At 37.1% G+C, this 24,359-nt stretch overlaps 1 protein-coding gene and 1 long non-coding RNA gene across 12 annotated transcripts in view; both read left to right on the plus strand.

Annotated features, from left to right (window-relative positions):
• Positions 1-10,925, plus strand: part of LOC141546835 (uncharacterized) — a 30,942-nt gene extending 20,017 nt beyond the window's left edge. Inside the window, exons 2-3 of the long non-coding RNA XR_012483433.1 lie at positions 10,537-10,619; positions 10,837-10,925. This is a non-coding gene — a long non-coding RNA (uncharacterized LOC141546835). The remainder of the gene's footprint in view (positions 1-10,536; positions 10,620-10,836) is intronic.
• A 2,220-nt stretch (positions 10,926-13,145) lies between these two features.
• The window catches only part of PPP4R1 (protein phosphatase 4 regulatory subunit 1), an 82,121-nt gene continuing 70,907 nt past the window's right edge, over positions 13,146-24,359 (plus strand). For 6 of the 11 annotated variants that reach the window (XR_012483443.1, XR_012483446.1, XR_012483450.1 and 3 more), the window contains exons 1-3: positions 13,146-13,330; positions 13,779-13,886; positions 14,185-14,229. Coding sequence is in view for 5 of the 11 variants with exons in the window: in XM_074274979.1 (XP_074131080.1) it covers positions 13,880-13,886; positions 14,185-14,229 (52 nt within the window). In the remaining 6 variants the exon portion in view is untranslated. Of the gene's footprint in view, positions 13,477-13,663; positions 13,887-14,184; positions 14,230-24,359 lie in introns of those variants that run through there. The other 5 variants (XR_012483440.1, XR_012483444.1, XM_074274972.1 and 2 more) reach the window with 3 other exon arrangements.

Raw genomic sequence — 24,359 nt, forward strand, 5'->3', positions numbered from 1 at the left:
TTGAGTTAAGTTTTGGAGAAAGCTAGGATTTCTAATAGACAGAGGTGAGGAGGGAAAACATTTCAGGTATGGGAGACAGCTAGTGCACAGGTATGGAAACAAGATGGTGTTTTTTGAAAAGCATCAAATAGGACATAGTTGGAACATTAGAGGGGAGTAATATACAAATACTCTGCTGGAAAGGTAAGAAGAAATCCAATAACGAAGAGCTTTAAATGATAGAAAACTTTCTATTTGGTCCAGGTAGTCACTGGAGTTTCTTGAGAGTGAATGTGTGTGTGTGTGTGTGTGTGTGTGTGTGTGTGTAGCAGAAGAAGGGACAGTAAGCCTGTGCTTTAGGAAAATAGCTTTGCCAGTGAAGGATGGATTGGTGTGGGGAGAGACTTGAGGTAGGGAGACCAAAAAAGAAGTTTATTGCCATAGTTCAGGGAGAGCTTTTTAGGGTTTTAATTAAGCTAGGAGCTGTGTGAACAGAGAAGTGAATATATAGGAGAGATTTTTATAAAGGTAAAAGCAAAAGATATAGTAATAATTGGATATGTGATGTAAGAATAAGGTCAAGGATTAATTAGATCTATATTGTGATCCTGGGTGACTAGAAGGAGGGTAGTACCCTTGACTGTAATAAAGTTGGGGAAAAGAAGGAGAAGAGATTTTGGGGAAAGAATAATGCATTTTTGACATGTTGATATTGAAATACCACATAGGTATTTGGTAATGGAGTACTAGACCTTCAGGAGAAAACTTGAGGTAAAATATATGGATTTGGGAATCATGTACAATATAAAAATAACCTGATCCATGGGAGCTGGCGAGATCGCTAAGAGAGTGTAGAGGGAAAAGAGGGCCTACAGCAATGAGTAGAGTGGGCTGGGAAGTAGAAGATTGGCTAAGTATGAAATGGCAAAGAAGAAATTCCACCCTAATCAAGAACTTGAAGAATCAATAATCAGATGGGGATGACTGATTGTAGGGATTGAGTACTAAACTCCTCCCAGGGCCTAGATTTAAACATTTTGAGTAACTCTCCATTTCCTACTAGCACCTCTGGTTTGGTTTCAGCTGATTGCCCCTGAGTCAAGTACTCCCAAGAGATCCCACCACCCTTTTCAGTTTCCTATTGTGTGTGGATTTTTTCCCCCTTTATTAGACTGTAAGTTCTTTGAGGGCAAGTACTGTCTTTTTCTTATTTGTATTCTCAGTACTTCGTGTCTGGCACAAGGTAGATACTTAATAAATGTTTGTTGATTTGAATTGAATGATTCCTAGATTTGTATATCCAGCCCAAGTATCTCTCTTGAACTATAATTCTGCATCACTTTCGGACATCTTGAACTGAATATTCCAGCCATTTCTAGTGCAACGTGTCTAAACAGAACTCATTATTTTCTCCCCCAAACTTTTCCCTTTTACCAACTTCTCTTTATTGTCCAGGGCCCTACCATCATCCAGGCATCCTAGGTTTGCGCCTCAGGGTCATGTTTGACTCCTCACCCTCACAGACTTCTCAGATTGGTTTAATCTTGTTTCCACCCTCAAAACAAGTCTTCTCTTCAGCCACAGACATCACTCTGATGCAGGCCTTCATCTGCTCCCACCTGCTAATAGCTTCGCAATTGATCTCACTACTTCAGGTCTGTTTTTACTCCAATTCATCCTCCACTCAGTTGCCAAAGTTATTTTAAATAAAGTACAGTCGTGTCATCCTTCCCTCTACCCTGCCCTCAAATATAAAGTCCTCCGTGTGGCATTTAAAGGTCTTCATAACTTGGACCTTTCCTTTCCAGTCTTGTATACTGTATTTCTTTCTATGGACTTTATGATCTAGCTACATTGACCTATTTAGTGGTTCTTCAAATCTCACCTTAAATTCCAGCTTATGCAAAGGATCTTTCCTGGTCTCCTCAGCTGCTAGAGGCTTCCCCCAGGAGATGACTTACTAGCTACTATGAATATATATCTTATCTGTATTCTGTTATTCACATTTTATTTCCTCCATTAGAATGTGAGCTCTCTGAGGGCCGGAGCTATTTTCTTCCTTCTTTGTAGCCCATATCCTTTGATACAGTAAGCATTTAATAAATGTTTTTAATTGACTGGTGTACATAGAACAGGAAAGGAAAGGTGAATTACATCCTTGGAGCTCAAAATACAAATTTGAGATTTCCTGAGGACAAAGAACTTTAATGTCCTGAAGGTAAACTTTGCTTATTGTTTCCCCCCCAAAAAAATCTTAAAATAGAGCCACAGAGACTATCAAGTGAAAAATAATCCTGTATTGTTGGAAAGAAGAACAGAGTAGAAGTGATTGATGACCGTTCAGGCATGGAGATATAAAGTGAAAAAAAATGAAACATTCCATTATTGCTCTATAAGAAATGACCAACAGGATGACTTCAGAGAGGCCTGGAGAGAATTACATGAACTGATGCAGAGTGAAATGAGCAGAACCAGGAGATCATTGTACACACCAGCAAGACTATATGATGATCAATTCTGATGGACGTGGCTCTCTTCAACAATGAGATGATTCAGGTCAGTTCCAATTGTTCAGCTATGAAGAGAGCCATCTACACCCAGAGAAAGGACTGTGGGAACTGAGTGGACCACAACATAACATTTTTATTTTTTTGTTTGTATTTTATTTTCTTCTCATTTTTTTCCAGTTTGATTTGATTTTTTTTGTGTGCAGCAATTATATAAATATGTATGCCTATATTGGATTTAAAATATATTTCTACCATGTTTAACATATATTGGATTACTTGCCATCTAGAGGAGGGCATGGGGGAAGGGAGGGAAATTGGAATACAAGGCTTTGCAAGGGCTAATGTTGAAGAATTTTGCATGCATATGGTTTTTTTTCCCCCTGAGGCAACTGGAGTTAAGTGACCTGCCCAGGGTCACAGTAAGAAGTGTTAAGTGTCTGAGGTCACATTCAGGACTGGTGCTCTATCCACTGTGCCACCTAGCTGCCCCAGTGCATATGTTTTGAAAAACAAAAAGCTTTGATTTAAAAAAAAATAATAAAGCAACATTCCTTGCCCTGAAGGGGCCTAATATTTCATTGGAGGAGACACATATACATGTAGCACAAAAATTTAAAAGCATAAGGTTGTTTAGGGGTGAGGGAATCACACCAGCAGCTGAAGGGATTGGGAAAGGCGTCAGGCAGGAAGTGACATTTTTATTTGAGTTGTTAATAAAAACTAGGATTTCTAAAAGATAGAGATGAGGAAGGAGGCTTCCAGGCACGAAGGACAGGCTTATGCAAAGGTAATGACTATGGAGATGGACTATTTTGACTGGACCATAGCATGCATGAAGAAGGTGGTAGCTCAAAGCCTGGAAAATTAGGTTCCAGTTAGTTTTAAAGATTTTAATATGTCAAACAGAAGTGTGTGCATTTGATACTAGAGGTAACAGGGAACTATTAAAACTTTTTGAGTCAGGTAGTCAAGGAGACAAGATCAGAATGATCTTTTAGGGAAAATATTTTGGCAGTTGCAATATAAAATGGGTCAAGAAATTATAGACTTAGTACTGCTGGGAGGGATCTGAGAGGTCACTGAGTCCAGTCTCCTCCTCTAGTTAAAGAAATTGAGGTACAAAGAGATTAAGCAATTTATCCCTAAGTAATCTGCTCAGCCAGTGTTTAAGCAGGATTTGAACTCAGGTCTTCCTGACTTCTAGTGAACATTCTTTCTTCTTCACTATGTTGGAAGACATTGAGACAGGAATTCCCAGGCAAGAGATAATAAGGGCTTGACCCAGAGTAGTGAATATGTTGTGGAAAGAAAGGATCAGATGTAAATGCAAAATCATCATTACTTGGTAACTGATGATCCGGCAGAGCAGGAAGAAATCAAGGATGCTCCTATGGTACAGATTCTGTCATTGGCAGAAATAGGAAAATTAGATAAAAATTAGACATGGGTTTTGAAAATGTTTGTTTCTGATGCCTTTGAGACATCTAGGTGGAAGTATGAAATAGGGAGATGGGGTATATATCCAGGGATAAATAGATCTAGGATAATTAAACCTAAAGGAGCTGATGAGGTCACTGAAAAAGTGTAGAAAGGGAAAGGAAAGGGAGGCTAACAAGAAAAGATAACAACAGAAAGGCATAAAAAACAAAACAAAACCTAATGTTGGGTAGGAGAGATTGGATCACTGATTGAGAGAGATGGGATATAACCATCTAATCAAAGCGAGAAGCTGCTCAAATCCTGCTTTTCTTTTAAGTTTTCTACCAAGGAGAATGACTGCACTGGAAATGCCAACAAAAATGACAGAGGGAACTGACAAAAGATGAAAGTAAAGAGAAAATCCAGCTGTCCTTGAATGCATGTCTCCTGGCTAAGATGAAATATCCTAAGAACTGAAAGAAGTAGTGGATGTGACTGCTTGGTTAAGTGATATTTGAAAGCTCTTATTTTCTTTCTTTTTTACTTTATTTGATACACATTTCTTTATGAATCATGTTGGTGAAGAAAAATCAGAACAAAAGAGAAAAATCATGGGAAGAAAAAAAAAGAAAAAAGAAGTGAACATAGCATGTGTTAATTTATATTCAATCTTCATAGTTCTTTTTCTGATTGCAGATGGTAGTTTCTATCCAAAGTTTATTGGGATTGCTTTGGATCACTAAACCACTGAGAAGAACCAAGTCTTTCTTAGGTGATCATCGCACATTCTTTCTGTTACTGTGTACAATGTATTCCTGGCTCTGCTTGTTTTGCTCTGCATCAGATCATGTAAATATTTCTAGGTCTTTCTAAAATTAGGAAAGCTCTTATTTTCAATGAAGAAATCAAAACTATATATAGTCATTATGAAAAATGCTCTACATCATTACTGATTAGAGAAATGCAAATTAAAACAACTTTGAGATGTCATCTTTCTTTTATCATATTGGCTAAAATGATTCCCTCAATTGGGAAATGGCTCAATATTGTGGTATATGATTGTGATGAAATTAATAGTGTAATATAAGAAATGATAACCTAGTTGATTTTAGAAAAACATGGAAAGACTTAGGCCTTTGAAGGAAGATGCTATCCACTTCTAAAGAACTGATAAGTAAAAAAATATATGGTATGTATACATGTGTGTATATGTGCATGTAGATACATTCGTACATATGTTCATGTTTAATTGTAGGGTAAAGAGGAAGAGAGAAAACAAAATAAAAAGTATTTAGTAGACAACAAAAGAAAACTTAGAAAGAAGCACAGAAATGCTGGGTAGCTTTGAAAACAACATATAGTATTTATGATGTAGGTTTCCCCCCAAAAAACCTAAACACTGAAATTGAAATGTATTGTTTTATATTCTCTGCTGTGTTCATGGAAACTTTTTGTTTTCTTTTCTCATTTTGTGTTTAAGTTTAAATGAATAAAACTTTTTTTTTTTTTTTTTTTAAGTTCATAGAGCATGATGATGAGGTCTAGAATAAAATTAGGTTTAATTGAGGTCTGGTGGCAGGTTTGAGGTACAGGGAGTCAAACAGAGCTCTTCTGCAACCCGTTTGGATTCGGCGCAAGGATACAAAGTTAAATGAGATCTAGTGGCGGTGCAGAGTCCCCTGTAAAGGAATTTACAGACCCGAAAACCTAGATTGATAAAGGAGGTTTATCATGGAGTTTGGAAGTATAGTAAAGTAGTAAAAGTGAAGGTAGAGATAAAAGGTCACTAGAAAGAGGATTCCAGTGGACAGAGATCCTTGGCACGCCAGGTGTAAGGCTGCCATATTAGGAACCTGTGCAAAGAGAGAGCTCCAGCTTGGCTCTTTTATAATAAGAGATTTAGCTAAAGGGGTCTGTGGGTGATGTCCCAAGTTGGCTCAGATCTAGGTGGGGGTTGTGAGAGCTGGATCTCCTATTGGAATTCAAAAGGGCACCTTTGGCAGGATTTGTGAATCAAAAGTCCTGGCTTCTTGAATTGATAATGCATCAGCTAGGAGGGACTGGGAATCAGAAAGGAATAATTCAATTTGAAAGGACTAGTTTCTTAAAGGGAGCACAACTCACATCAATGAGAAATACTACAGGGTTGGAGAACAAAGATCTCCATTTGCAAAAGAGTGGAAATCAGAGTCTTCAAACTATGTTCCAGTGACCTTAGGTACTACCATCTTCCAGTCATGCAGTCATGACTTTGGTTCCTGGGAAACTTTTTTTTTTTTCCCCTTCTTTTTCTGAGGCTGGGGTTAAGTGACTTGCCCAGGGTCACATAGCTAGGAAGTGTTAAGTGTCTGAGACCAGATTTGAACTCAGGTCCTCCTGAATTCAGGACTGGTGCTCTATCCACTGCACCACCTAGCTGCCCCTCTGGAAAACATTTAAAATGTGTCATTAAAGAGATAGTGAACATTTAGAAAAGGAAATAATGATTACAAAGCGTCACCATAACTTCATCCAGAAATGGTCATTTGTCTTTGAAGAATATATGGTAAAAAAGATATAACAACACTAGGAAGGTAAGGGCGAGGGTTATTAAGGGCTTTGAAAGCTTTACAGAGGATTTTATAATTAACCTGTAGGTAATAGGGAGCTCCTGTCAAGTGACATGATTACATCTGCACTTTAGGAAAATCATTTTAATGGCTGAATGAAAGATGAGACACTGAATAAGGAAAAACTAGAGGCAGATGACCCAACAGAAGGCTGTTTCAACAATATAGGTATGAAGTTATGAGGGCCCTTACTAGAGTGGGGGCAGTGTCAGAGGAGAAAGGAGGATATATTCAAGAGAAAACTGAAATTTTTTGCAAATAGGAAGGTACTGGCTATGATTGGATACGGAAAGTGAAAGTGTGAAATTGAAGAGATTATGCACCTAGAGAACTGGGAAGATAGTGGTGCTTTTGACAATAATAAGGAAGTTTGTGACTAAGGAGGTTTTGGGGAAAGATAATGACTTCAGTTTTGGACACTTAGAGTTTAGTATGTCCATGGAACATCCAATTCAAGATGTCTCAGAAAGCCATCCCTTGTAATAAGTGCTTGTTGATTACAACATATTTTTTTAAAAGGGGGAAAACCATTCAACAAAACAAATACCATAAAAACTACATCTAAGAGTATAGGTAACATCTCACATTCATATTGTGGAATGGTAAGATAAAGAAAGGAAGGCACAATGTGTTACCTCTTTTCAATTTATCATAATCCCAGAGTTCAGATTGATTTTATTCTTCCCCGTTAATAAATATTGCCTGAACTGATGTTGCATAGTTTTTCCTTGAAAAATTAAATCCTTGGGGGCAGCTAGGTGGTGCAGTGGATAGCGTACCAGCCCTGAATTCAGGAGGACCCGAGTTCAAATCTGGTCTCAGACACTTAACACTGCCTAGCTGTGTGACCCTGGGCAAGTCTGGGGGGGGGGAAATAAATCCTTGAGATCATATGTCTTTTTGCTTTGGTGATAGTATCCTAATATTAAAAAATGGATATGTAAAAATGGTGGTGTTTGTGCCTATTTATGTTACCCATCTATCCTTGATGGTTAGAAAGTTAGTCCCAGATACAAGATGATCAAAATTTACCAATTTATTTTGTTGCTTAAAGGCAAAGGACCTTTGAAAGGGAAATTGTCAACTAAGGGAGAGAAGATAGGGAGGATGAAAGGAGAGCTTTTAGAGAAATGTATATATACTTACTTATTTGGAAGAGATAGCATAGATTTCTGAGATAATGTTAATATATGTCAACCAAATGAATTGCTATGATTTATTGAACTCTACTTAAAAATAATTATTGACTTCTGTACATATACACTTCCTATCCTCTTTAAAAGATTGTCCCCTCTACCATATCCCCCCTCTTTCTCTAATCTTCAATTTCTATCTATGGATTACCTTCTCTGCTGCCTACAAGCTTGCCCAACTCTCCCCATATCCTTAGATCCTACTATCCTCACTCTCTCCCCAACTACACTCTTTGATAAAAAGTCTGAAAAAAAAGTAAAAAAAGAAAAAAGAAAAGCAGTCTTCACTCAGTACATCTCTATTTTCTGTCCTTTTTACTCTGTCCTCTACAATATGATTTCTATCCCCATCATGCAATTGAAAATGCTTTCCCAAAAGCTACCAATGATCTATTAATTGCTAAAGCTACTGATCAATTTCTCAATCCTCATCATTTTAAATTTTTTTCCAGCATGATGCTGCTGACCACCTTTTCTTTTTGGTGGGTTTTTCCTTTCTTAGTTTGTGTGACACTACTTTCTTTTGGTTTGTCTTACTGTCTGACCAATCCTGTCTCTTTTGCTACATCCTCATTCATGTCAAACTCACTAAATGGATATACCCGAAGGCTCTTAGGATCTGTTCTCTTTTTCTTTCTATATTCTTGTACTTGGTACCATCAGTTCCCATGAGTTCAATTATTGATCTCTATGTAGATGATTTCCAGATCTATATCTCTAGTCCTATATCATTTTTTTTACTTATTCAGTTTATATTTATTCAGTATTATACAATTTTTTTTTCTAGTCCTATATCATTAACTGACTATTGGACAATTTCATCCAAAAGCCACACAGGACATGTCAAATTATTATCCTTTCCCCAAAACCATCCCTCTTCTGAAATTTATTATTGCTGAAGGTACTACCATCCTTCCAGTCATGCAAGTTCACAACTTGGGTATCACCCTTCATCCACTCAGTTGCCTAATTCTATACCACAAAATCTCTCCAGTTTTACAGCCATTATCCTAGTTCCAATCCTCATTGTCTCTCTTCTAGACAACTATTCTCAGCCTACTACTCAATCTGTTTGCCTCAAGTCTCTCTTCACTCCAATGAAACTTCTATTTAGCTTGCCAAAGCAAATTTCTCAAACCATAGGCCTACATCTCAGGTCTAGAAACCCAGGACCATAAACAAATTTCTGATGACAATTTGGGGTATTCCTTTTACACTTAGGAAGCTGACGAGTATAATTATGAACTAATTCCTAAGGAAGCTAACACAGAAATCCATAATACTACAAGTTTTGGCTCTGATTTAATTATTGAGTTTGTGCTTTTGAATGTTATTTGCTCATAGGTTTTCCTGGCTTGTATAAAACTTTGCTTAACCTAATCATTTCAAAGATTGTGAAAGAGTTTAAGATTTATCTTTGTTTTTTCTTAGCTGTAATAAAAAAAAGAAAATTAGAGTGCGAGTCAGGAAACCTGTGCCCTGAAAATCCTAGTTTGACCACTGATTAGTTGTATGATAGTAGCTATCTGTAAAAATGAGGAAGGTGGACTAAATAATTTCTATAGTATCTTCTAAGGGAAGCTAGGTTGGTACAGTATTGAATAGAGTTCTGAGGCTGGAATTGGGATGACCCAAGTTTGAATCTGATCTCAGATAGGTAATTGCTGTGTGACCCTGGGCCAGTCACTTAAACCTATTTGCCTCAGTTTCCCTACTTGTAAAATGAGCTGGGAAGGAAATGGCAAATCCCTCTAGTATCTCTGCTAAGAAAACTCAAAAGGGATCACAGTCAAAAACAACTAACTTTCCAACTTAACAAATAGTTCCTCCTAAGTTCAAACTTCCTATAATTTCTAAAAACTAACATCTTCAAGTGTATAAGGGAAGCTTAAGGAAAACATTTTATTTTTTTTAATCCATGGCATGCTAGTTAAGTAATTTCCAGTTTTCTTAGCTTCCAATTTTGCCCATTAAGACTAAAATTTTCTTTTTATTCCTGGGGCAAATTTAATAATCATTCCCAGTCCCAGAGAGAAAAACTGCAAAATGGGAGCAAAAAAAAAAAAAGTTCCTTTTCTCACAAGTTTAGCAGAAGTTATACTAACAGTATACTCTGTTATGTTATGGCCAGATCAAGTATGTGTTAAGAATATATATTTTTTTAACATATTTGAATTTATATAGTCAACTTTCAGAGTCAGTTCCAATGCAGTTTAGGCTTCAACTTTCAAATAACAATGATATACAATGGAGAGAGAACAGTTTGAAGAGAACACAATCTGAAAGGAATTCAGATTGAGCTTTTTTTTTTTCTTCAATCCTTTATCATAGTAGTGAGAAAAATTTATGATATACATACATACATATGTGTGTGTGTGTATTTTAGGTGATTTGAATTGTGATTTGAAAGAATTCAGACCAATATCTTCTCATTACAACTAGCCAAGAATAATATCCCTTTTATTGGGAGGTCATTATGATAGGAAATTTTGAAAGGAGCAAGAAACCATAGAGGAGAGAAAAACTTCACATTTATACTTATTTACCTAAAATATTTTTTTAATTACTAACAAATGGAGTTAAATAGACTAGTAACAGGAGAAATATTTGCTTTGCTCTGTGTTAGGAAAAAGGCAGTTGGAAAGAAGAATCACAATGACTGATGAAAAGATATAAATTACTGATAGTAATACATTGGTTGAAAGGAATGCTTTCAGACTTGGTCAAATATAACTTTTCTTATTCCTGGATAGGTATATGTACATATTAAATTATTATTTATAATTTAGAATAGTAACTGATGCCTGCCTTTTTATATACTTTCAGCTTCAGGAATGACCATTTCAGAGAGAAAAAAAAAAAGGTTTACTTCCCGGCACAAGAGTTTATATAAATGGGTCAGCGTCAAGGTATGTCAGGCTTCTTTTTTCTCACTGATTTAGAATAATCTGCCCAATAATAAGTTCTTGTTGATGAGCTAAATACATCAATTATAAAGCTCTGGGAGTTAATATAATTGCTTCCTGTAAGTGGAAGAGGCTTTCTCCTTAGAAATGTTAGCTTCACTAGTTTTGTTTAGTTAGAACTTTCACAAAAAATTAACTTGCATCATCGACTATTTTACAGATGTCACAGCAGAATAAGAATTTAGACCCTGTGCTGTGCTCTGAACACTAGACAACACACAGCCTCTCTCACATCACACAGACTACATTGTAAGTGAAATTGAGGGAAGGGGGAAGAAAACAATGACTGCTATTCTTGTCTAATTATCTCTTTTAAAAAATCCCAACAAAGTAACATCATTTGGAGTTCTTCATAAACTACCATGCATCCATCAATGGTTTGGAAAGGAGGAGAAACATGGTAGGTTGAGTTTATACTTTTGTTGTTTAAATGAAGGATTCCCCTCAACTAAATGGTCAAGATAACTCTTGTTATGGAATATATGCTAAGATTACAGCTGAATTGATAGAAATCATTGAAAATTTTTAATAAAATTAAAACAGAAAATACTTGACTGATTGGTTTTAGGATTAAAAACCAGTTAAAATTTCTAATCTAAGTTTTCTAAATAATCCAAATTTTCCTTTTTATTCCTATTCCTTACCCCAGTTAAATACATAATTTTACCAGGTGCATCAAGTCAATTAACATAAGGGAAGAGCTTATTTCCTTTGAGGTAACAAGTACTAGTCTCTACTGTGAAACTGCTGCCAAACTAGACTGTTTCTCTATTCTGATGGATTTCATAATTCCTATTTCTGTGTCATTCTGAGATAGTGTTACCAGAAGTAGACCTTAGAACATCTGGTAAGTGTGAAGAAAGAGAAGACATGGGGTGAGAAAATTTGGCCTTTAAAAAAATTATCATATTTTTAAAAACTGAGCACACATTTCTTAACACCTAAAGTCATAATTTTTTTTCTTATCTTGACTAATTCCAGGTCTTTATTCTTTCCAGATAAGTATGCCTGAACAGTCTGTGTGAGGGTATTACTTACAAGTAAAGCCCAAGAAAAATAATTTTTAATGAGTATAAAGTATATCTTATGTAAAAATAAAGTTATAAATTTGTGAGGCCCGACTACCCAAATGACCCCTAAATGGCAGAGCCACTAAAACTATTAAAATACAACATAAGAAATGCAGTTCCCAAAGTAATTTTTCCCCTTAAACAACTCCTAATATAGACAAGTTGTGTTCTTTATTTTCAGCAAAATTATGCTTTTACAATTTGTAATATATTATATTGTAATGCCATACAAATAATGGATCTAAATGGAGTTGAAAAATATGAATATTCCTATTCGTATATTGGTTCTTTTCTCCCACCAGAATGAAAGCTCTGAGAAGTGTCTTTTTTTTTTGTCTCTCCATCTTCAAGGCATAGTACAGTACGTGACTCAGGTAGAGTTCAAGTTCAAGCTTGTTCATTTGAATTGAAAATCGAGTGCATTTTTCAGGATACAAGAATAGGACAAGGCAGTCATTTAACTTTTACTTAATTAGGATTGGAAGGACAGCAGTCAGATTAAAACAAAAATCTTATAGCTGCACCAAGAAAGTATATATTTATACATCTACCTATATCTACATAATGCTTTTAGTAGATTACAAGCTCCTTGAAAGCAAATGATCTACTGAAAGATATAAGGAAATACACACACACAAAATGCACTGAGTTTTGTGGAACATCTTGTGTATTATATAACTGTGTGCATGTATACACATACACATATATATATATGTAAAAGCACACACAAAATATGCACTGCAATAAGACTTCAAACACTTTGTATATTGTATTGTCTACATACAATACAAATTTACATAAACATACATGGTGTTTCCAACTTGTTAAAGCTTAAAACTGAACTGAAAATGTGCATCTATTATATATATTCTTGATATACATTGTTATATGCGAGCATATAGGCAAGCCACTTTTAGTGGATCACATGCCCGAAGACGAGATTTGACCCGTGGACACTTTGCCATGATATCTGCCAGGCTGCCCAGCAATTAGTTGGTGGTTAATATTTGCTGAATGAGTGAAACGACTGTTAAGTCTGGGTATATAATATGACTTGCCACTAGAATTATACTGTTTCCTTGGTTTTGCTCTTGATCCCTACCTTTCCGAGGCCCAGAGAAGCAATTTGGGGGTACTGACCCCAAGTTCAAATGCAAGGAGTGGGGGCAGAATTGCAGACTGCCAGTCCTCCATGGGCTCTCCCTAACTCTACTTACTTTACTGTCGCTTTCCAGGCCAATTAAAAAAGGGCGGGCCCGCAAAGGCCCAGTGATACGCAATGTCGGGGAGAATACCCAAGAAAGAGGGGATGGGGGGGGCGGGAAGGCTGTGAGAGAGGTAAAGTTAGTGACCAAATAAAGGAGGGTGGGGGTGGTGGGGGGGACCAGCGGCGCCAGACAGAGAGCCACGCCTGAAGCTCCGGCTTGCAGCACACTCTGGGCACTGCAGGCCGGCGGGCTGTATGCCTCTTTCCTGGAGCTAGCCCTAAGCCCCGGCGCGACTCCGGGCGTGCGTGTGTGCGAGCACGCGCGCAGGCGCGCGCCGGGGAAAGGGGTGGGGGCAAGGAGCGGGGTTGCGCGCTCTGTGAGTCAGTCCGGGAGACACACAGGGCACGGGAGGAGAGAGGAAGGGGGAGAAGGAGAGGCGGGGGACAGAAAAAAGGAGGGAGTTAGGGGTGAGTCTTCTCATCGTGCGCGCGCGCGCGCACAGGGAAGAGAAGCGAAGACGAGGTGAACGCGCGATACTAGTGCCCCCTCCTCTCGCGCGCGTTCTAGCAGTCTCCCAGCCTTTGGGGCGTTGTCAACCGGAGTTCCCCCGTGACCGCGGCGGACACCCGCTCGAACCGAAGTCTTGGCTTCCGCCCCGCTTCTCCTCTCGCCCCACCCCCCTTCGTCCTCGCGAATCCCATCTCATCCCGTCCCGTCGTCCAGTCCCATCCCGTCCCGTCTGAAGCTCACACACTGGCTCGCGCGCGCGGGCCCCTAGCAACCCTTCCCCCTCCCACAACCACCTCCTCCTCCTCCTCCTCCAGCCTCTCCGCCCGCGCGCGCGCGTCCACCGGTTCCCTGGCTCGCGCCGCTTCAATGTAGTCCCGGATCCCCGGGAGACGGAGGAGGAGGGGGCGACCGCAAGATGGCGGGTATGTGGACCCCCTGTTCTTCCTGGCCACAGTGGCTACGCCGGCCTCTCGCCCCATTAGCCAGGCGGGCAGAAGGGTCCTGCCTCTGTCGAGAGGGGACGGGGCGGGAGAAAAAGGGGCCGGGCTGAGGCGAGCCTGGGTGGAAGGCGCGCGGGGGGTGGGGGTGGGGGTAGTGCTGGTGAAGGGTAGGTTGGGAGGGGAGAGGAGGTGTCTGACTCCCCCCCCCCATGGGGGGCGCTGACCTTGTCCCTTTCTTCTCTTCCCTCCCCTCTCCCATCCCCCACTTTCCTCCTCACAGATCTTTCACTGCTTCAGGAGGACCTGCAGGAGGAAATAGAAGGATGTGAGTATCGCTCCGCTCCTCGGCCCAAACCCGAGTCTTCTGCCGCCCCCCTTCCTGCCGCCCTCCTCCCTCTCGGTATTCACTCCGCGCCCCAGGCCCGGGAGTAGAAGTCCGCCCGGCCTCAGGCCGGGCCAGTGGGGCAGGGAGGAGCTGCCTCTCAAACTCCCGGATGGCCGAGGCCTGGAAGGGAGATCCAAAGACTTGGACTGGACGCAGACCTCTGCGGTTAGGGGCAACATAGTTGACCTCCCATAACGGGAGGGGGGAGGGGAAGGGGTCTGTGCCATATTTCTAAAGCACTGTTTCCACTTCCGCCAGGAAATGGTTCACTTTTCAAGCCCAAATTTAATTCCTGGGTTGGGGAGAGAAGCAGACTGTTGGCTTCCTGGACCCACCACCCCAGCTTCTCTTAAAGGGGAGGATAGAAAAGCTGGTTTTGTTGGAATGGTGCAAATATGTCTCTTTTTTTAATGGTTGTGGGTTTTTTTGTTGTTTTTTTTTTGTTTGGTGGTTTGGGGTTTGTTTATTGTTTTAGCGCCCTCATCTCTTCCTTGTAAAGGATGACTTCACCCAGTTACCTTAAAAATTAGTTGTAGATATGATTTCTTATAGGGAGACTGAGCAGAAAGTTTGCAGTTTTCTTGATAAACTTTCATTGTGTAGATAAGGTAGAAATCAAATACTCTGTTATTTGGAACGGATTTTGAGAACCCCCACCCACCCACCCACACCTTTATTGTGAAAGTATTTGAAAAGTTGACTTGGAAAAGGTTGAAAAATGTTAGGTTGTGAGAGTGGTAGTGATATATTTAAAAAAGTGTTTCTTGAAGGCAAAAAAGAAAATTCCCCAAAGTCTTTGAAAACTGAAATTTTTAAAAGTAGAAGCTTTTAAGGTTTGAAACGCTCGCTTTTGTCTACTTTAAATGTCATAAAACTATTAAACTTCTTTACCGTATTGACATGTTAAAGCATCATCTACTTTGCTTTTGGGGAGCACTTCAATTGTATTTTGAGGTTCCTGAATTTATCTTTGTTTAGGTGTTTTTAGGAAATCAAAGGGAATGGGGTAAGAATAAATTTGATTGAGAGGTGACAATATTGCATCAAGAGTTTACATTTAAGCAAACTACAATTAGCTTTTAAACAACTCCATTTATTTGAACTCTTGGAGAAGAGCTGTGGATAATCCAAGAATTAGTTGTTAGGTATCATTTTTAAAAAATATTTTTATTCCCCCCCCCATTACATGTCAAGAAAATTTTTATCATTAATTTTTGCAAGATTTTGAATTAGATTTTTCACCTTTTCCTCCCAAAGTGGTGGACATTGTGATATAGATTATATATGTGCTGTCATGTTAAACATTTCAGTATTGGTTAAAATTGTGAAGGAAGAAACAGATTGAAAGAACAAAAAGTGAAAATTATAAAGTGAAAAAAGTATGTTTTGATATGTATTCAGAGGGCCATCAGTTCTTTATGTGGATGTGATTAACATTTTCCTTTTTGAGTCCTTTTTACTTATCTTGGATCAATGTTTCTGAGAAATGCTGAGTTATTCACACTAGGTTGCTCTGATACTTTTGCACTGTTTTCCTGGTTCTGTTCATTTCACTTTGCATCAGTTCATGCAAGTCTTTTCCAGGTTTTTCTGAAGTCTTTATCTGTTTATTTCTTCTTACACAACAGTATTTCTTTACCACAATTTGTTTAGCCATTCCCCAGTTGATGGTAATCCTCTCAATTTCCAGTATTTTGTTGCCAGGAAAAGAGCTGCTGTAAATATCTTTGTACATGTAAATTCTATGATTCCTTTAGGATATGACCTAGTGGTAATATTACTGGATCAAAGGGGATGAACAGTTTGCTTGGTTTCCCTTTGGGCATAGTTCCAAACTGCTTTCTGGAATAATTTTTCTGGAGCAGTTTATAACTCTGCCAAAGATGCATTGGTGTCCCAATTTTCCCATATCCTCTCCAGTAATTATGGTTTTCCTTTTTGGTCATATTAGCTAAAGTGCTAGATGTGAAATGGTATCTCAGAGTTGTTTTAATTTGCATTTCTATAATCAAAAGTGATTTAGAACATTTCTTCCTATACTTATAGATAGCTTTAATTTCCTTATCTGAAAACTGCCTGTTCAATATCATTTAATCATTTATCAATTGAGGAAATGGCTTGTGTTTTTAAAATTTTAATTCAGTTCTCTATAAATTTGATAAACAAGGCATTTAACAGATACTGTAAAAATGGTTTCCTAACTTTTATTCTAATCTTAGTTGCATTGGTTTTGTTTGTGCAAAAGTTTTTAAATGTAACATTCAAAATTATCTATTTTACATTTTGTAATGTGCGCTATCTCTTCTTTGGTCATGTAACTCAATTTCTCCTTTAAGAAATTGGATGCTATATACCACTTAGTATAGATATGTTTAGTATTAACATTACCTTGTTGTCTGTGGTAGATTTTCCCCAAGATATGGTTTTCTTTAATTAGGTCTCTTTTTTGCTTTTGTTTTATCTGAGATCAGGATTTTGACCCCTGCTTTTTTTTTCCTCCCAAGTTGAAGCATAAATTATTCTCTAACCCCCCACCCTTTAGCTTTACTCTGTATCTTTCTATTAAAGTGTCTCTTGTAAACAACATATTGTAGGATTCTAGTATTTGAGCCTTTCTCTTTTTTGCTTGCTTCATGGGAGAGTTCATCCTATCCTGTTCGCACAGTTATAATTATTAACTATGTTTTCTTACATCCTCATCTTATTTTTCCTCCTGTCTGTTCCCCCTCTCCTTTTACCCTCTCTCTTCAACGGTGTTTTACTTCTGTCTACCACATCCCCGGTTCTGTCTTCTATTAGTAACTTCCCCTTCTCTCTTTACTTTATTTCCTTCCTTCCTGTCAAGTAAGAGTTCTGTATTCAACTTACTGTATACATTCCCTCTTTGAGCAGTACTGAGAATAAAGTTCAAGAGGTGCCGCATAAATTGTCCACCCAATTCCCTCGACTGTAAATAGGAGTTTTGCACCTCTTCATGTGAAATACTTTACCCCTACAGCATTTTACCTCTTCCTTTTTCACCCAGTACATTCCTTTTTTATCCCTTAATTATTTTTTTAAGTCATTTTCATTCACTTTATACCTATACACTCCTGTCTACATGTATTTGTATTCCTTCTAGTTGTTAGTGGTACAATTATTAAGAATTACAAGTATTATCTTCTCAATTAGGGATGTAAACAGTTCAACCCTTGTTTTCTTTTCCCTTTTTCCCCCCATATTTTTTGGTTCAGTTATGGACTTTATGAGAGCTTGCACTGCTTCTATTTCATTGAGTGATCATTTTTCCCCTTGAAGTATAATGCTTAATTTTGCTGGGTAGGTTATTGGCAGTTCTAGCTCCTTTAACATCTGTATTTGTTTGGTTTAGAATGGATTTTTTAACCTCTTAGCAGACCTAATTTCACGACTTATTTACATTGGACTAATAAAATTAGCTTGCATTACCTGAATGCACCAACTTGGATACATAGAAAATATTTAATAAATATTAAATTGAAACTGACGGTAACTGTAGGTGACTCATAATTGCATCTAGCAATTAAGAATTAGCTACATAATATTTATTGATGACTTTTCATTTTTAATTTAGTTGCTAACACTTTCCAGTATTTTTTTCTTTCTCAAATTAAACTTAATTTAATATTCCCCTACAAGTGTGCCTTATTTTATATAATAGACATTCCAGAAGTTTGATGTCAACATTTTACATTTAGTTGTAAGATTCAACAGAAAAGTTTACCTTTTAGAAAATATGATCACACCTTAAAACACTTATTTCAGAATTAGACATAAAAATTTATGTAAAAGGAGTACTCACCATCTAATACCTTTAAAATGTCAACTTGTGATGATTTTAAAATAATTTCAGATCTGCAAGTAGATGACTGATAACCTAAGAAATGTTTGAGGAGGGCTTCCTCCTCACAATTTTTTTTTGGGGGGGGTAGGGAGGGAAAGACAAAGAACTTGGAAGCAAATGAATGGATATATGAGGCAGGATAGTATAGTAGAAAGTGCATCCAGTCTATAGTCAGACCACAGTGACCTTGGAGTTTGGAGCCAGACAACACATCTTAATGACCTTGGGACACTTTCTCCACAATATAGAATATGTCAGCATATTGTTAGATATCATGGAATTAATTTTTAGATTCAACAAGTTTCTTCTTTCAAGGCTTCCTCCATAACATAGATGACCTTAAATTTCTCATTTACCTATAGTTAAAGTTTAAAATGACTATAAAACAGCACTAGACATCACATTAAACTCATTTGTAATATGTTTCTAGTTGACTGGATAGATGCATAACGTTCTCTCTCACTTTGCAAAGGTGAGAAGCTATGGGTGTAGAGTATTGCATGTATTTTTATATGGAATTGATATATTGATTAGATTTAATAAAATATGTGCTTCATTTGTAAATCTTTGTTTTCAGGGACTGGGTTAAGGAGTAGGGCAAGGAGAGGGATTAAAAAAATATAGTGTAGATGAAGTGAGTTCTCCAGGTGAGTTAGCTCTTCTTTCTATATGACAACAAGGGCTTATCAGAAAGAGCTAAAATAGAAATGCACGTGAACATGAACAACCAAATCCATTTAGTCGTATTAGATAAAACTGCAAAAAGAAACAAAATACTAAGCACCACTGTGAGATTTCTAGACATCTTGGTGATGAAGTGCCCAGAATTTGTGAAACTAGTCTAAATTCATATACCCCATTCAATTCAGTTTCTTTGTCTAGTAAATAGCAATAGTTTGAGAACATGTTTATATTCCTTTATGCTCCACCTTTGTGTATCTGGTTTGCTTTCAGGACCAAGTTGAGTTTACTTCTTGTCTGAGTATAAAGATTCCTATTATCTGCCTCTTTTTTAAAAAAGATAAAGGTCAGCTCTCTCTTTGGAGTAGTGCTTGGCACATAAAAGATACCTGAATAACTTATCAATTGAGTTAGGAAAAACGAATGTGTTTTTAAAAAACATTGGCATGTGGACCCTTAATTGATTGTTGCTTTTTAATACATTGTAAAAGGTTTTATATATATATATATATATAAAACATTTAAAATGACTTCTACTACACTGACTTTAGTCTGATTTTTTTTTTCCGTATTTTAAATATGAATTTCAAAATATGGTCAAGAGCATGATAACATATCAGATAACAGGGATCACTTTAGAAAAGAATGACTTTTTTTTACTGATGACAAAAATCAAGGCCCAAAGAAACTAAGTGAATTACCTAAAATCATAAAAGCTGACTCAGAGTCTAAACATGTCATTTTGAACAGAGATAAAACTATTTTTCTAATGCACTTTCATCTCCTTTCATCAATGCTGATAATAACCCTCCTCCTCACCAAACTTAGATGGTCTGAATAACTATCCATATTTCTGTAGTAGATCTGTGATCTTTATAGATACTTCCTTTTGTGGCACAGATGTCTTATCTGATATTGCATTCCTATAAATCTCTCATGGTACAGGTGGTGGCAAGGGCTCCCTCTAATAACCTTAGAAACCATTATAACAATCACTTGACTATTAGACCACCCCTGTTGTCTTTTGGTCTTGTCTTATGACTAGGCCATCTCTCTGGAATCATACAACCTCCTAATTTCCTTTAGTTTTGTAGTATAATATGTTTATAATTTGTTGCCTCCTGCTTACACTCAGGCTTGTATTTTGAGTGACTTACAACTTTAATTCTTTAGACTTGTGTGTCATAACTTGAGTTGCTAATAACTTAAAGGAAAAATTCACTACTTGGTGGCTAACCCTTTGTGTGATGTGTGATGAAGCTTGGATTTTGCTGGGTTGATTCTTAAGCCATTTCCTTATTTTAAAAGCCTTTTCTATTTAATAAAGAACCTATTTGGTAAAGGACTGGGTAAAGCCTTTGAGAACTCAGTTCCTGGGGCAGCTAGGTTGCTCAGTGGGTAGAGCATCAGCTTCAGCCCAGAAGTCGGGAAAACCTGAGTTCAAATTTGGCCTCAGACACTTAATACATCCTAGCTGTGTGACCCTGGACAAGTCACTTAACCCCAATTGCCCCTCCTCTCCCCCCCCCCCCAAAAAAAAAAAAGAGAGAGAACTCAGTTCCTTACATAGCAGGATATCTATCTATATACACACACACCTGTCCATATGTGTACTTATGTAGAGATGTATTTATAAAATCCTAAAAAAGATCAAAATTGGATTTGAAAAGATGTTCATTTAAGAAAATTCTGTCTGTGGTTTAATTGGAAGTGATTAGTTTTTCAGAGATACTACCTTGTTATAGTATTGCTACATTTTTTTTCTGGAGCTATATCTAATACTGATGCTGATAATTTCTTGAGATATCCAAGATTATGGAACCTTTTTAATCTTGTTTTTCATATTACAAGGAAGTAGAGAGTTGATGAAAAAGGTGCAAATATTTACTTTTTTGAAAGGTCCCTTTGATTGTCTCATGTGATAGTGAGATTTTGTGGAACATTTAAAAATCACTTTCTCCCATCTGGCCAACTTACAACATAGATTGCTGTTTATGAGCTGACTCTTTTAAATGTAAAAGTTACAAACAGTCTTTAATTTGGGAATGACTAGGTTTTAATTATTTTAACCTCTTGTTCTATTGTGAATGTTAAATTGGAACTTGGTAAGCTTATTTATGAATCATCAGATTTGTTAGACTGGCCTCTATAATAGAGTTTACCTGATAAGACAATTCTGCTTAAAGATTTTATAGGTTGATTGGGAACATTAAAAAATTTGTCCATGTATAGAGTATAGAGGATCATATTCAGTGCTTCAATTAATTAACCTTGTGTGTGTGTGTGTGTGTGTGTGATCAAAATAAAATGATGAAAAATATAAAACCCAAACTTTTCTAAGTTATGAATAGCAGAGTTGCTTAAATAGAATTGCTTAGGTTTATCGTTAACTATTTAGGATCACTGCTTCTGTTTGTCCCAATCTATTTGAAAGTAAAAATAGGCAAGATCACAAAGTTTCTAAAGTTTTGTGTTGATTTTGGTTCCAGCCTTTGCTTTCTATATTCTTTTGTCCATCGGCCTGATGCTCTCAAGTCATTTTCCCAAGAAAACATGAATATCAATTAAATTATAGTTAATTAATCAATAAGTATAAGTGGTCTTAGGTCCCAAGTGTGGTGGTTTTACTATCTGTGGTGAAAAGTTTGTTACGGTAATCTTTAATGATCTTTTCCATTTTTCTATTTGTTGTCCTTCCATTTTCATCCTTAAATAATCTTGAGACTTTGCATAGTTAGATCTCCTGCCAAGCTTCTTTAAATCAATTTTTATTCTCTACTGTTTTTTTTCCCCTTTCCTCCTTTAGAAGACAATACTGATAATTGTCCACTATCACTCCTAAAAATCCGGTGCTTTGCCTTTATAAAGTTCTGGCCTAAAATCTAATGTTTGTTGACAAAGACAGTTAAATGGCATTGTGGATAGAATCCTGAGCCTAAGGACAGGATAATCTGCGTTCAAAGCTAGCCTCAGATATTTACTAGTTGTATGACCATATGTGTGTGTGTTTCTTTCTTAACCTTTGTTTTGTCTTAGTTTTCCTCCACTGTAAAGTGTGGATAAAAATAGCGCCCCTCTTGCAAGGTTATTGTGAAGATCAAATGAAATATTTGTAAAGTGCTTAAAAGTACAGTGCCGGGTGTATAATAGGTGTTTTACAAATGCTGCAGTAATAAATTTGCTGAGGTCATTTCTGATCTTAATTTTCCAATTTTTCATTAGTCCTTGTTTAAATAGTTAAAAATTAAATGATTTCAATTGTATACCATATCTTTTTCTTCACTTTGTTGTTTTTTACTTAAATCTGATCTCTATCCATTAGTCTGACTTTATTAGACAACTGAATCAGGATAACTCCTACATCATTAACAAGTCTTTTCCTGTCTTAAAATATATCTTGGCTCATATGTGTGTGTGTGTGTGTGTGTGTGTGTGTGAGAGAGAGAGAGAGAGAGAGAGAGGAGAGAGAGAGAGAGAGATATTATTTGGTGCTTGTAAGGACTAGCCTCTACTAATGTTCTTCTCAAAGAAAGTTTTGGTGATTAAAAAATAACCTTGAGACTTCTGCTACTCTACAGTCTTTGACTTCATTTCTTTTTCCTATTTATTTCTATTTTCATGTTTGCATTGAAGTCATTATCAGAGTACATGTTGATCCAACTTGAGTTTTCCTGAGTTATTTTTAAAAATTTAATTAATTTTTTCTGAGTTCTAAATAGTATTTATCTTTCTCTTCATTCTCAGCAACCAGTAATGGTGCATATGTTCACAGGGATTGTGTATTTTTTTTCCTGCTTTCTATTATTTGATTATTGTGCATCATTTTAAAGATGTTCTCATGATTCTTGGTTTAATAGATAACCCAGTAGTCCTGGATTTGAAGCTTGCCTCAGAAGTTTACTAATCTAATGTCCACCAAATCATTTAAATTTTTTTGGTCTTGTTTTCTCATCTGTGAAATGAAAGGATTGGCTTTCATAACCTCTAATGGTTTTTCCAGATCCAAATTTATGATCTATGATCTTATTAGGACAGCTAAGTGATACAGTGGATCCAGGTGCTAGGTCTTAAGTCAAGAAGTGAGCCTAGCCCCACTACCTGTGTGACTCCTGGGCAAATCACTTAATCTGTTTGTCTCAATTTCCTCATCTGTTAAATGGGGGTACATAACAGCACCTACTTTCTAAGGTTGTAGTGAGAATAAAATGGAAATAGTAATTGTAAAGCACTTAGCACAGTGCCTTAGTGAGTGCTATTTGAATGTTAGCCATAATTAGCTGTTATTATTTGTATCTTCATTTGTTCCTTATAGTTTATTCAGTCACTGTCCAATCCGTGGACTTTCTGGTTTATTGCGTCTATGAATATTTTAGCATATACAGGACCTTTATTTTTGCCTCTGACTTGGATCTACTGCCTTTTTAGCAGTGAGACTTTTGGATCAAGGGGCATGAAAAGTTTGGTAACTCATCTGACATCATCCCAAATTGTTTTCTAAAGTGGTTGAATCAGTTTGCCTTTGCAATTTTAATTTTACGTAGTCAAAATTAATAATTTTTCTTCCTGTATCTGTTGCCTTAAAGCATTTAAAATGTCTCTAATAGAAACAATCTCAGTCCTTGTCCAAGTCCTGTGGTCCAGGTTCACAGACAGGAAACAGCTTTTCTTCTACTGTCACCCTCGTTCCAAGATCCTCTAGATAACTAGTTAAATTGAGGAATTAACATACTCCTGTACCCTCATCCCTGAAAGGAAAGAAACAAATATTCATTATTAAGAAGACTTTAATACCAGGGCAGTGAATAGAGTGTTCAATCCAAATTTGGTCTTAGACACTGGGTAAGGTTGTTAAACCCTATAAATGAGAAAGTAAGGAAATAGCAAACCACTGCAGTATCTTTGCCAAGAAAACCTCAAAAGGGGTCATAGAAAGTCAGAGATGGCTGACAAGTGTCTAAACAACAAACAATATTTCAGGTACTGGATTAAATGCTTTACAGATTTTCTCATTTGATCCTCACAACAATCCTTAGAGGGTAAGAACTATTAACATCCCTATTTACAATTGGAAAAAATTAAGACAAACAAGTAATTTCACCCAAAGTCATAATGTAAAACAATTGGAAAAAACTAAGACAAACAAATAATTTCACCCAAATTTATAATGTAAAACATAGTAGTCTATAAGCATTTATTAAGCTCCTATTACATGCCAGACACTGTTTGTTTGAACCCTGAGGATCCAGGTAAGAAAAAGAAAGGTAACCTCTCTCCTCTCTTCTAGGGGAAAACAATATATGAAAGGAAATTGAAAGGGGCTATGGGACTATGTGCCTGAGAGGGCTCAAAGAATTGAAACCACTCAGAGGGAAAATGAAATTAATTGGAATTTTCTGAGCCCCCTCTATAAAGGAAGGCTCTGGGAGAAATTTATTGTTCAGGTTCAACATGAAGTGGGGGGAAAGGGAACTGAGGGTGCTGAATATCAAAGCTGGATTAATTTTCAGCTGATGAGATTTCAATTGAT

The sequence above is a fragment of the Sminthopsis crassicaudata genome, chromosome 1, assembly GCF_048593235.1.
Source record: "Sminthopsis crassicaudata isolate SCR6 chromosome 1, ASM4859323v1, whole genome shotgun sequence".
In the NCBI taxonomy this organism is placed as follows: domain Eukaryota; kingdom Metazoa; phylum Chordata; class Mammalia; order Dasyuromorphia; family Dasyuridae; genus Sminthopsis; species Sminthopsis crassicaudata.